The sequence below is a fragment of the Dendrobates tinctorius genome, unplaced genomic scaffold (genome assembly GCF_039654945.1).
Source record: "Dendrobates tinctorius isolate UK_male_01 unplaced genomic scaffold, ASM3965494v1 ptg000060l, whole genome shotgun sequence".
NCBI classification, from domain to species: Eukaryota; Metazoa; Chordata; class Amphibia; order Anura; family Dendrobatidae; genus Dendrobates; species Dendrobates tinctorius.
Genome location: NW_027361728.1, coordinates 82,993,938 through 83,005,969, shown reverse-complemented (window position 1 = coordinate 83,005,969; position 12,032 = coordinate 82,993,938). Strand labels below are relative to the sequence as shown.

General features: G+C 43.0%; 1 protein-coding gene across 1 annotated transcript in view; it reads right to left on the bottom strand.

The window, feature by feature from the left end:
* Nucleotides 1-4,519: 4,519 nt before the first annotated feature.
* The window catches only part of TRPC1 (transient receptor potential cation channel subfamily C member 1), a 147,672-nt gene continuing 140,159 nt past the window's right edge, over nt 4,520-12,032 (bottom strand). Inside the window, exon 13 of the mRNA XM_073579104.1 lies at nt 4,520-5,677. Within this exon, the coding sequence (XP_073435205.1) occupies nt 5,450-5,677 (228 nt within the window). The 3' untranslated portion in view covers nt 4,520-5,449. The remainder of the gene's footprint in view (nt 5,678-12,032) is intronic.

Here is a 12,032-nt window from a genome sequence, read left to right as displayed (position 1 = left end):
CATGTAATATGTACTCATCATAGTATAATTATTAGGAAAGGTGCACTATTCCTGCTGGCAGTGTAAGCAGCTAATGGATACTCCGGTAGCAGTGTGCAGGAATGCCAAAATTTTGATTTTTTTAAAAGGATCGTTCACCATTTTTAATTTTAAAGTGCACCTGTCACCTGTTTTGGCCGCTATAAGATGCGGCCACTGCCTTTCAGGGCTTATCTACAGCATTCTATAATGCTGTAGATAAACCCCCAGTCTGACCTGAAAAATAAGAAAAATAAGTTTTATTATACTCACCCGGGGGCGGTCCAGTGCAGTCCAATGGGTGTCGCAGGTCCGGGTTTGGCACCTCCCATCTTCTTGTGACGCCGCCCTTCTGCTTGCTTTATCGCTCTCCGGCATCGCGCTCCTGGCGTACTTCTGTGCCCTGTTGAGGGCAGAGCAAAGTACTGCTGCGCGCAGGTGCTGGGTCTCTCTGACCTGTCCCGGTGCCTGCACACTGCAGTACTTTGCTCTGCCCTCAACAGGGCACAGAAGTACGTCTGCGCAGAAGTGCAATTCTGGGAGTGAGGAAGCAAGCAGGAGGGCGGCGTCGCAAGAAGATGGGAGGTGCCGGACCCAGACCTGCGACACCCATCAGTCCGGACCACCCCCCCCCCCCGGTGAGTATAATAAAACTTATTTTTCAGGTCGGACAGGGGGCTTAACTACAACATTATACTGTAAAATGCTATAGATAAGCCCTGGAAGGCGGTGGCCGCATCTTATAGCAGCCAAAACAGGTGACAGGTTCCCTTTAAAAGCGGCTCAGCATGATTAAAAGACAAAAATTATAATCAGTCACACCCCGGCAAAACAGCTGCTGTCAATGAATGGCTGCAACAGTCATGTGTCAGTATGAAAAGTACAGGATGCACAGAACCGGTCATTGTAAGTCCTGTTCTGGTTGTACAAACATGTTACAGTAATAGCCAATCATGGGCCACAACCAGTCACATGTCCCCACAAGAAGTGTAAGTTAAAAGACTGGTAGAGGGATCTGTTGATGTTGATCACGCTTCCCGGAATCACAATTTTCAAATGATTTCTTCACAGGCACCAAATTGATAAAAAGATGTTTATTCTGGTTTACAAACCCCGTCACATTCTTCAAGTAGGCACTAAAAAGTCATTAGCCTCAGGTCCCCATAGTGGGCACAACTAATCAAGGTACCAAAAAGGTCGCACGTATAATCATCCTGATATCAAAGCACCGTACTCATATGATCCAAACCCCAGTTAACCCAGTGGTGTAATACCTAGGGGTAAGTAATCTATTACTCAGAGCTTTCTAAGGCTAAGTAGGATAGTACAAGTTCTTTACATAGCAGCAAGATAGTGTCTAGTTCCTTGCAGGTAGTGACATTATCAATCCTAGGTTAGCTAATTGTCACCCTTGGCAGTACCTAGCTATTGGTAACACTAGAACGAGCATGTCTGTTATTTCCCAATGGTTATATCCAGTGCTGAGCTTTCATTATCAGACTCTAAATTATTGTGATCAGAAGGCTAAAAACTGACACAGCAAAAATAAGTCTATCCTTTTCTGGATCCACCCTGGATGTCAGAAGTTGATGCTTGACAAGCCTACATAGGGCCTTACACAGTAGAGTAAGTGTATATCATACATTGATAAGTTGACAATTTTAGGATGTATTAACAGAAGCATGCAGTCTAGATCACGTGAAGTCATTATCCCCCTCTACTCCTCTTTGGTCAGACCTCATCTGGAATGCTGTGTCCAGTTTTGGGTGCCACATTTTAAAAAAGACATCAACAAACTGGAGCAAGTTCAGAGAAGAGCGACCAGAATGGTGACCGGTCTGCAAACCGTATCCTATGAAGAACGGTTACAGGATTTGGGAATGTTTACCTTGCAAAAGAGAAGACTGAGAGGAGACTTAACAGCTGTCTACAATTATCTCAAGGGCTATCACATTGTAGATGGATCATCTTTATTTTCATTTGCACAAGGAAAGACTAGAAGCAATGGGATGAAACTGAATGGGAGGAGACACAGATTAGATATTAGAAAAAACTTCTTGACAGTTAGGGTGATTAATAAGTGGAACAGGCTGCCACGAGAGGTGGTGAGTTCTCCTGCAATAGAAGTCTTCAAACAGAGGCTGGACAGACATCTGTCTGGGATGATTTAGTGAATCCTGCTTTGAGCAGGGGGTTGGACCAGATGACCCAGGAGGTCCCTTCCAACTCTGCCATTCTATGATTCTATAAGTTATGTGTCTGATCATTTGCACAAATAATTTTCAAAAATGTATAAAAATGTCCCAAAAATGTCACCTTTTGTTTGCAATACTGTAATTTGTCATGTGAGACCTTGCAACCCTTATCTGCCAAAAAACATAGCAAGAAACCTCTTAGTTTCCCTACAGGACATCTGGTCCAGGCAGAACAGCAAAAGGTCATCCACGTACTGTAATAGTACTATCTGTGGGTGAGGTGGTTGCCATTGGATGTAAATAGGGTAATATCTATTGGCGTTCATAAGGTATTAACTGACCACAGGATAGATCATCAATATCATAGTAGTAGACAATCCCTTTATAATAATAATCTTTATTTTTATATAGCACTAACATATTCCACAGCGCTTTACAGTTTTGCACACATTTTCATCACTGTCCCCGATGGGGCTCACAATCTAAATTCCCTATCAGTATGTCTTTGGAATGTGGGAGGAAACCGGAGTACCCAGAGGAAACCCACGCAAACACAGGGAGAACATACAAACTCCTTGCAGATGTTGTCCTATTTGGGATTCGAACCCAGGACTCCAGCACTGCAAGGCTGCAGTGATATCCACTGAGCCACCATGCTGCCCACAATCCCTTTAAAATGTTCCCCTTCTCCATAGCATCAAAAATTAGTTAGTTTCATACAGTGGGGAAAATAAGAATTTGATTGCTGATTTTATAAGTTTTCCCACCTACAAAGAATGGAGAGGTCTATAATTTTTATCATAGGTACACTTCAATTGTGAGAGATAGAATCTAAAAATAAAAACCAGAAAATCACATTGCATGATTTTTAAACAGTTAAATTGCATTTTATTTCATGAAGTAAGTGTTTGATCACCTACCAGCCAGCAAGAATTCTGGCTCTCACAGACCTGTTAGTTTTTCTTTAAGAAGCCCTCCTACTCTGCACTCATTACCTGTATTAATTGCACCTTTTTGAACTCGTATAAAAGTCACCTGTCAACATAATCAATCATACTCCACCCTCTCTACCATGGCCAAGTCCAAAGAGCTGTCTAAGGACACCAGGGACAAAATTGTAGATCTGTGCAAGGCTGGGATGGTTTACAGGACAATAGACAAGCAGCTTGGTGAGAAGGCAACAACCATTGGCACAATTATTAGAAAATGGAGGAAACACAAGATGACTGTCAATCTTCCTCGGTCTGGGGCTCCATGCAAGATCTCACCTTTTGGGGATGATTCTGAGAAAGGACATGAAACAGCCCAGAACTACACGGGAGGACTTGGTCAATGACTTGAAAAGAGCTGGGACCACAGTCTCAAACATTACCATTAGTAACACACTACTCCATCATGGATAAAAGTCTTGCAGGGCATGCAAGGTCCCCCCTGCTCACACCAGCACATGCCCAGGCCAGTTTGAAGTTGACCAATGACCATCTGGATGATCCAGAGGAGGCGTGAGAGAAGGTCATGTGGTCAGATGAGACCACAATAGAACTTTTGGTATCAACTCCACTCGCCTTGTTTGGAGGAAGAAGAAGGATGAGTACAACCCTAAGATCACTGTCCCAACTGTGAAGCATGGTGGAGTAAACATCATACTTTGGGGGTGGTTTTCTGCAAAGGGGATAGGACGACTGCACCGTATTGAAGGGATAATGTATGGGGTCATGTATTGCGATATTTTGGCCAACAGCTTCTTTCCCTCAGTGAGAGCATTGAAGATGGGTCGTGGCTGGGTCTTCCAGCATGTCAATGACCCGAAGCACACAGCCAGAACAGCTAAGGAGGGGCTCTGTAAGGAGCATTTCAGTGTCCTGGAGTGGCCTATCCAGTCTCCAGACCTGAACCCAATAGAAAATCTTTGGAGAGAGCTGAAACTCAATGTTGCGCAGCAAAAGCTCTGAAACCTGAAAACATAAATAAAATATTAGACTGCACTCGGTTGACATCTGAGTGCAGTCCAATTTCCACAGACTGACAGAATGATGAAGATAGAGACTTTCTTCACTCCATCTTCTCCTCATTTGAGAGAATCGGATCACACTATGTTCACATTCTGATCAGAGTGCGATTAGCATTTTCGCCCCAATTCTCTCAGGTGAGAGAATGTACACTGCTGTGACCCAAGCCGTAATGTAATCAATATAACGTATTTGCTTTGTTGATGTGTTACTTTAAATACAATTTAGAAGCTAATATTATTTGCTCACTTTCTATTTAAAAAACTTTTTTCAAGTCAATGATGACAAAGTCAGAGCTCTTTTTGAGAATCATATATACATTTAATCTTTTATAGCAATTTGTCATAAATAAACAATAAGAAAAGTTTCTGCTTTGTGAAAGCCATGACATAATTGATTTCAAGGAACATACAGCATAAATATTTTGATATTTCGTTGAGTAAAATAAATATATGTAAATGAATGACATTCTCATAATGTTACACAGAACCATTGTAAACCATAAGGATATGCAATAAATGAGTCTTTAAAGTTGTGCATCTCATAATAACTTGTTCTCAATAAAGCAGCAGGATGAACCATTTTGATACTTTATTCTAAAAAGTACAATGGGAACGGTAATAAAAACATGGTTTGGCATTGACTATATGACCAGCATCAGTTTTGTGGTTTTTAATGTCTCAAATTATTGCACACCCCATTTTTGAGTTATGATTTGAGATTTTTTAAGTGGGTAGAGTTTAACTGGGGGACATGGTTAACAACAGTTCCACAAATGTGTTAAAAGGGGTTTTCCAGTGGAATCCAGCTATTACCTATCCACAGATACAGGTGACATTATCATATAAGTTTTTGATCTGTGGGGGTCAGAATGCTAGGTTCTGGACTATTTGGGAGGACAGTGCACTTTTATCCCCATTAGAATTGAGCACCAGTGTGAACGATCCGTGTACACTTGCACATAGCTTCATCTGATCCGGGAAAAATTTTAGAAAAATAAAGGATTGGAACCTTGCAGAGAAGACACAAGACACCCATTCCTGACAAAGGATATTGAAAAAATAATAAAAACTGATTTTTTCCTGCTGATTTCTTAAAAACAAAGTTACCTATAATGAGATGAACACTTTACGTGTGATAATAAAATACTGGCACAAAGAAATGCAGAAAATACCAGAAAAAAAACAGCTCCATAGGCAAAAAAGGGTCAACTCTATAATGAGGGTCTTAATTTCTTGGGTAGAACATTGCATATTTTGAGGTCCTGAAGCCAAGGAGGTCTCTCATCTCATTCCGGAATTTAGAAAGGTCCTGACGGAGTTCATTTAGGTTTTCCACAGTGGCTTGGTCTGTGCTCTGCATCTTCTGCCTCATTGAAGTCAGGTATCGATGTACAAGGCAGCACATGACCTTCTGGTAGTTTTCATCTCTCTTTTGCCTAAGACTCTTCCATTCCTGCAATTTCCAAAAATCCACAAACATTAATAATTGTCATCAACATGAAACAGCACAAACTTTAAAATGGAATACAAAACTAAATAAAAATCATAGGTTAAAGGGGTCGTCGCATGCGATAAAGCATGGCTACTTTATCTTGGCAATACCTTCAAGCTTATCCATGAGTTGTGAAGGGAGTTGTATTAGGACAGAAGAGATCTCATTTCTGGCCTTTAAAGGGAACCTGTTGTGTGAAAAAATGCTATTAACCTGCAGATATGGGGTTAATCTGCACATTAATAGCATTCTAACACCGTTCAGCCGCCTCTCTAAGAACCCCACTGCTGGGAGGAAATGAACTTTATTCCCCTGGCAGCTGTTATGAATGGGTCACCAAGGAGGAAAAACCTAAACAAGCTGAGCCCAGAAAAACCAGAGAGGTTGGTAACTATGCAGATTGCAGATCCCTGATCCTAACCACACAACTAGCAGCAGCCATGGAGCGTACCTACGATGAACCTAGACGCCTCTTCACGGCCGGAGGACTAAATAAACCTAAAGCAAGAAAAGGGGAAAACTAACTGCCCCAGAGCAGACCCCAAAGGAATAGACAGCCCCCACACATGTATTGACGGTTAAACAAGATGAAAACACGAACACAGGCAGGAAAATAGGCTGAGCAAACGATGGGGCCCAAACTAACTAGAAAGGAGAGGAAAGGAAAGACACTGTCTGCAATTTTCCCAAAACCCTACAAAAAATGTCCAACACTTCTGATAACAAAATTAACCCTGAAGTCACTAGACTTCTCCCACTATATCAGCACTCTGAAATATTCTGAGACAGAGCAAAAAGAGGCCAATCTAATAAGGGACAAAAAGCAAATTGGCAAATACAGATAAATAAGAGTGGAAATTCAGCACAGCCCCAGCCGGGGCTGGCTGACCACACAAAAAACTGAATAGAACAACAAAATCAAGTGTGAACATTAGCAGAAAAAATTAGCTTGAGCTGACTGGAACAGAGCTGAGAACCAAGACCTGACAAGCAGAAGGAATCACCAGCACCAGAGTAGGGCGTCGACTGTCTTAAATCCAATCTGAGATTCCTGAGGTCCAATCGTCATCCTCATTATCAGGTGGCAGATCTCTACTGATTAAATCAGCCTCACTACCTCCTGTTACCACCAGAGGGAGCCTGGAAGGAGAACTCACAACTGGTAGACCAGAAAATGAACTCACAACAGAACCCCCCCTTGAGGAGGGGTCACCGAACCCTCATCCACGCCACCAGGCCGATCAGGATGGGCCCGGTGAAAAGCACAAACCAATCTATTGGCATGAATATCAGAGGCAGAGACCCAAGAATTATCCTCCTGGCCATAACCCTTCCATTTGACCAAATACTGTAGTCTCCGTCTAACCAAACGAGAATCTAATATTTTCTCTACCTCATATTCCAAATTGCCTTCAACCAACACAGGGTCAGGAGGTGCTGCCATAGGAACCACTGGCTCAACAAACCTCTTCAACAGAGATTTGTGAAATACGTTATGGATCTTGAACGTAACTGGAAGAGCCAATCGAAAAGAAACAGGATTAAGAATCTCCAAAATCTTATAAGGTCCAATAAATCTAGGCTTAAATTTTGGAGATGCAACCTTCATAGGAATATTCTTAGATGACAACAAAACCATATCACCCACTTTAAACTGGGGACCAAGGGTCCTATGCCGGTTGGAAAATCGCTGGGCCTTTTCCTGAGAGAGTAACAACTTATCCACCACTTGGTCCCATATCTGCTGCATTCTCTCAACCACAGTGTCCACACCTGGGCAGGACGAAGATTCCACTTGCCCTGAAGAGAATCGAGGATGAAACCCAAAATTACAGAAAAAGGGTGACATCAAAGTGGCAGAACTAGCTCTATTGTTCAGCGCGAATTCGGCCAAGGGCAAAAATGAGACCCAATCATCCTGATCAGCAGATATAAAACATCTTAAATAAGACTCCAAGGTCTGGTTTGTTCTCTCAGTCTGTCCATTGGTCTGGGGATGAAACGCGGAGGAGAAGGATAACTGAATTCCCAGACTGGAACAAAAGGCTTTCCAGAATCTGGAAACAAACTGAACTCCTCTGTCGGACACAATGTTCTCAGGAATCCCATGTAACCGAACCACCTGTTGTAAAAACAAGGGCACAAACTCAGCGGAAGATGGCAACTTTGGGAGTGGTACAAGATGGACCATCTTCGAAAAACTATCACTAATCATCCAGATAACAGTCATTCTCTGAGAGACAGGAAGATCAGAAATAAAATCCATTGAGATATGGGTCCATGGCCTCTTGGGCACCGGCAGGGGCATCACCAACCCACTAGAACGAGAACAGGGTTTAGACCGAGAACAAGTCCCACAGGACTGTACAAAATTCCTGACATCACGAGATAAGGCAGGCCACCAAAAGGACCGACTCACCAAATTTCTGGTACCAAAAATACCTGGATGACCAGCCAATGTGAAGCAATGAATCTCAAACATCACTCTCTTTCTCCACTGGTCAGGAACATTCAATTTTACCATAGGGCAACGCTCAGTTTTATCCTCCTAAAATTCCTCCAGGGCGCGGCTCAAATCACGCGAAATGGCAGAAAGAACTACCCCCTCACCTAGGATGGTAGTAGGCTCGGTCACATTAAGAGAATCGGCAAAGAAACTCCTAGAAAGGGCGTCTGCTTTAACATTCTTAGTGCCCGGAAGAAAAGAGACCACAAAATTAAAACGCGTGAAAAACAAGGCCCATCTTGCCTGTCTTGGATTCAAGCATTTGGCCGACTCCAGATAAATCAAATTCTCGTGATCGGTGAGGACCACAACTTCATGTCTAGCTCCCTCCAACCAATGTCTCCACTCCTCAAATGCCCATTTCATGGCCAACAATTCCCGATTCCCCACGTCATAGTTGCATTCAGATGGGGAGAACTTTCGAGAAAAGAAGGCACAAGGATTCATCTTAGAAGTCACAGGGTCTTTTTGGGACAAAACAGCTCCTGCACCAATCTCAGAAGCGTCTACCTCCACCTGAAATGGAAGTGAGACATCAGGTTGCCGTAAAACCGGAGCTGAAGTAAATCTCCGCTTAAGCTCCTGAAATGCTGAGACAGCCTCAGGAGACCAATTCAGCACATCAGCGCCCTTCTTGGTCAGATCAGTCAGTGGTTTGACAATACCAGAAAAATTACCTATAAATTTACGAAAGAAATTAGCAAAACCCAAAAACTTCAGGAGTGCCTTCAAAGAAGTAGGCTGAACCCAATCATAAATGGCCTGTATCTTGGCCGGGTCCATTTCAATAGTCGATGGAGACAAGATAAATCCCAAAAATGAAATCCTCTGTATACCAAAGAGGTATTTCGATCCCTTAACAAACAGGGAATTCTCCCTCAAAATCCGGAACACAGTCCAGACGTGTTCCACATGAGAATCCCAATCACTAGAAAAGATCAAAATATCATCCAGAAAGATGATCAAAAACTTATCCACAAAGTCACGGAAAATATCATTCATAAAGGACTGGAAGACAGAAGGGGCATTAGTGAGCCCAAAAGGCATCACCAGGTACTCAAAATGTCCCTCCGGAGTATTAAACGCCGTCTTCCATTCATCCCCGTGCTTGATGCGAATAAGATTATACGCCCCCCTGAGGTCAAGCATAGTAAACCAGCAGGCACTCTTAACTCTGGAGAATAAATCAGACATCAGAGGTAACGGGTACTGATATTTAACCGTCATCTTGTTAAGGGAACGATAATCAATACACAGTCTTAATGAACCATCTTTCTTGGCCACAAAAAAAACCCAGCACCTAAAGGTGATGAGGATGGTCTAATATGACCCTTCTCCAATGACTCCTTAATATAGGATCGCATAGCATCATGTTCGGGTACTGATAAGTTGAAAAGCCGACCCTTGGGAAATTTACACCCAGGCATCAACTCAATTGCACAGTCATAACTCCTATGAGGAGGCAAAGATGCAGACTTACTCTCACTAAATACATCAGAAAAATCGGCCAGATAATCAGGAATATAATGAGACTGAGGAGAGGTGGAGAAAACAGGAGCGTCCCTAAGAACACACTGACAACCCCAACTCACCACAGACCCAGATTTCCAATCCAAAACTGGATTATGAGTTTGCAACCAGGGAAAACCCAGAACAATAGTATCGCGCAAATTATGCAGCACCAAAAATTTACAATTTTCTTGGTGGTCTGGGGTAACTCGCATTATCACCTGGGTCCAAAACTGAGGTTTATTCTCCGCCAAAGGAGTAGCATCAATACCCCTCAAAGGAATAGGCATCCGCAGAGGTGTCATGGAAAAACCACAACGTTTAGCAAAGTCCAAATCCATCAGATTCAACGCTGCTCCTGAATCCACAAAAGCCTTAGTGGAAAACGTGGATAAGGAGCAAATCAGAGTAATTGCCAAAAGGAACTTAGGTTGTACACTGCCCACAGCAAATGTGTGTGCAAAACGTTTCTCTCATTTAGGGCAGACATAAATAGTATGAGAGGCATCTCCACAGAAAAAACACAGCTTATTACGCCTTCTAAACTCCTGACGTTGCGCCCTAGACAAAACCCCATCACATTGCATAGGTTCAGACGTTTGTTCAAAAGGTGGCAGCGCCTCCCGTGTAGTTTTACGTTCACGTAAACGCCGATCAACTTGAATGGCTAATGACATAGAATCATCCAGACCAGAGGGAACAGGAAATCCCACCATAACATCTTTTACGGTCTCTGATAAACCCTTCTGAAAGAGAGCTGCCAAGGCACCATCATTCCATGTAGTAAGGACTGCCCACTTTCGGAATTTTTGACAGTATAACTCTGCAGAATCCTGACCTTGGTTTAATGCCAACAGGGTTCTCTCAGCTTGATCAACAGCATTAGGTTCATCATGCAACAACCCCAAGGCTTGAAAAAATGCATCCACATTAGTCAGAATAGGATTTTCAGGTGTCAGAGAAAAAGCCCAATCCTGGGGATCGCCGCGCAGCAAGGAGATGACAATTTTAACCTGCTGCACAGAGCTCCCCGATGAGTTAGGCTTCAAGGCAAGAAATAATTTACAATTATTCTTAAAATTCAGAAATTTAGACCGATCCCCAGAAAACACATCAGGAGTAGGGATCTTAGGTTCAGCAGCATGTGACTGAATGAGGTAGGTGGAAATTCCCTGCACTTCAGCAGCAAGTTGCTCCACACGATCAAACAATTGCTTAATCTCCATTAGGGAAAAAATCCTCCTACGCCCCAAAGAAAAAGAGGAAAAAATACATATAAAAAAAAAATTCTGACACTTTTTTTTTTTTAACAACTTTTTCCTGCTTTTGAGTACCCTAGAATCTGCGGTATGGCTGGTGATTCTGTTATGAATGGGTTACCGAGGAGGAAAAACCTAAACAAGCTGAGCCCAGAAAAACCAGAGAGGTTGGTAACTATGCAGATTGCAGATCCCTGATCCTAACCACACAACTAGCAGCAGCCGTGGAACGTACCTACGATGAACCTGGACGCCTCATCACGGCCGGAGGACTAAGTAAGCCTAAAGCAAGAAAAGGGGAAAACTAACTTCCCCAGAGCAGACCCCAAAGGAATAGACAGCCCCCACACATGTATTGACGGTGAAACAAGATGAAAACATGAACACAGGCAGGAAAATAGGCTGAGCAAACGATGGGGCCCAAACTAACTAGAAAGGAGAGGAAAAGAAAGACACTGTCTGCAATCTGCCCAAAACCCTACAAAATAATGTCCAACACTTCTGATAACAAAATTAACCCTGAAGTCACTAGACTTCTCCCACTATATCAGCACTCTGAAATATTCTGAGACAGAGCAAAAAGAGGCCAATCTAATAAGGGACAAAAAGCAAATTGGCAAATACAGATAAATAAGAGTGGAAATTCAGCACAGCCCCAGCCGGAGCTGGCTGACCACACAAAATACTGAATAGAACAACAAAATCAAGTGTGAACATTAGCAGAAAAACTTAGCTTGAGCTGACTGGAACAGAGCTGAGAACCAAGACCTGACAAGCTGAAGGAATCACCAGCACCAGAGTAGGGCGTCGGCTGTCTTAAATCCAATCTGAGATTCCTGAGGTCCAATCGTCATCCTCATTATCAGGTGGCAGATCTCTACTGATTAAATCAGCCTCACTATCTCCTGTTACCACCAGAGGGAGCCTGGAAGGAGAACTCACAACTGGTAGACCAGAAAATGAGCTCACAACAGGCAGCATTCATCTTCTAGTTATAGAGGTGGAGCCGGTGCGGGTTCAGTCACCGCTCGGAGTATAGACT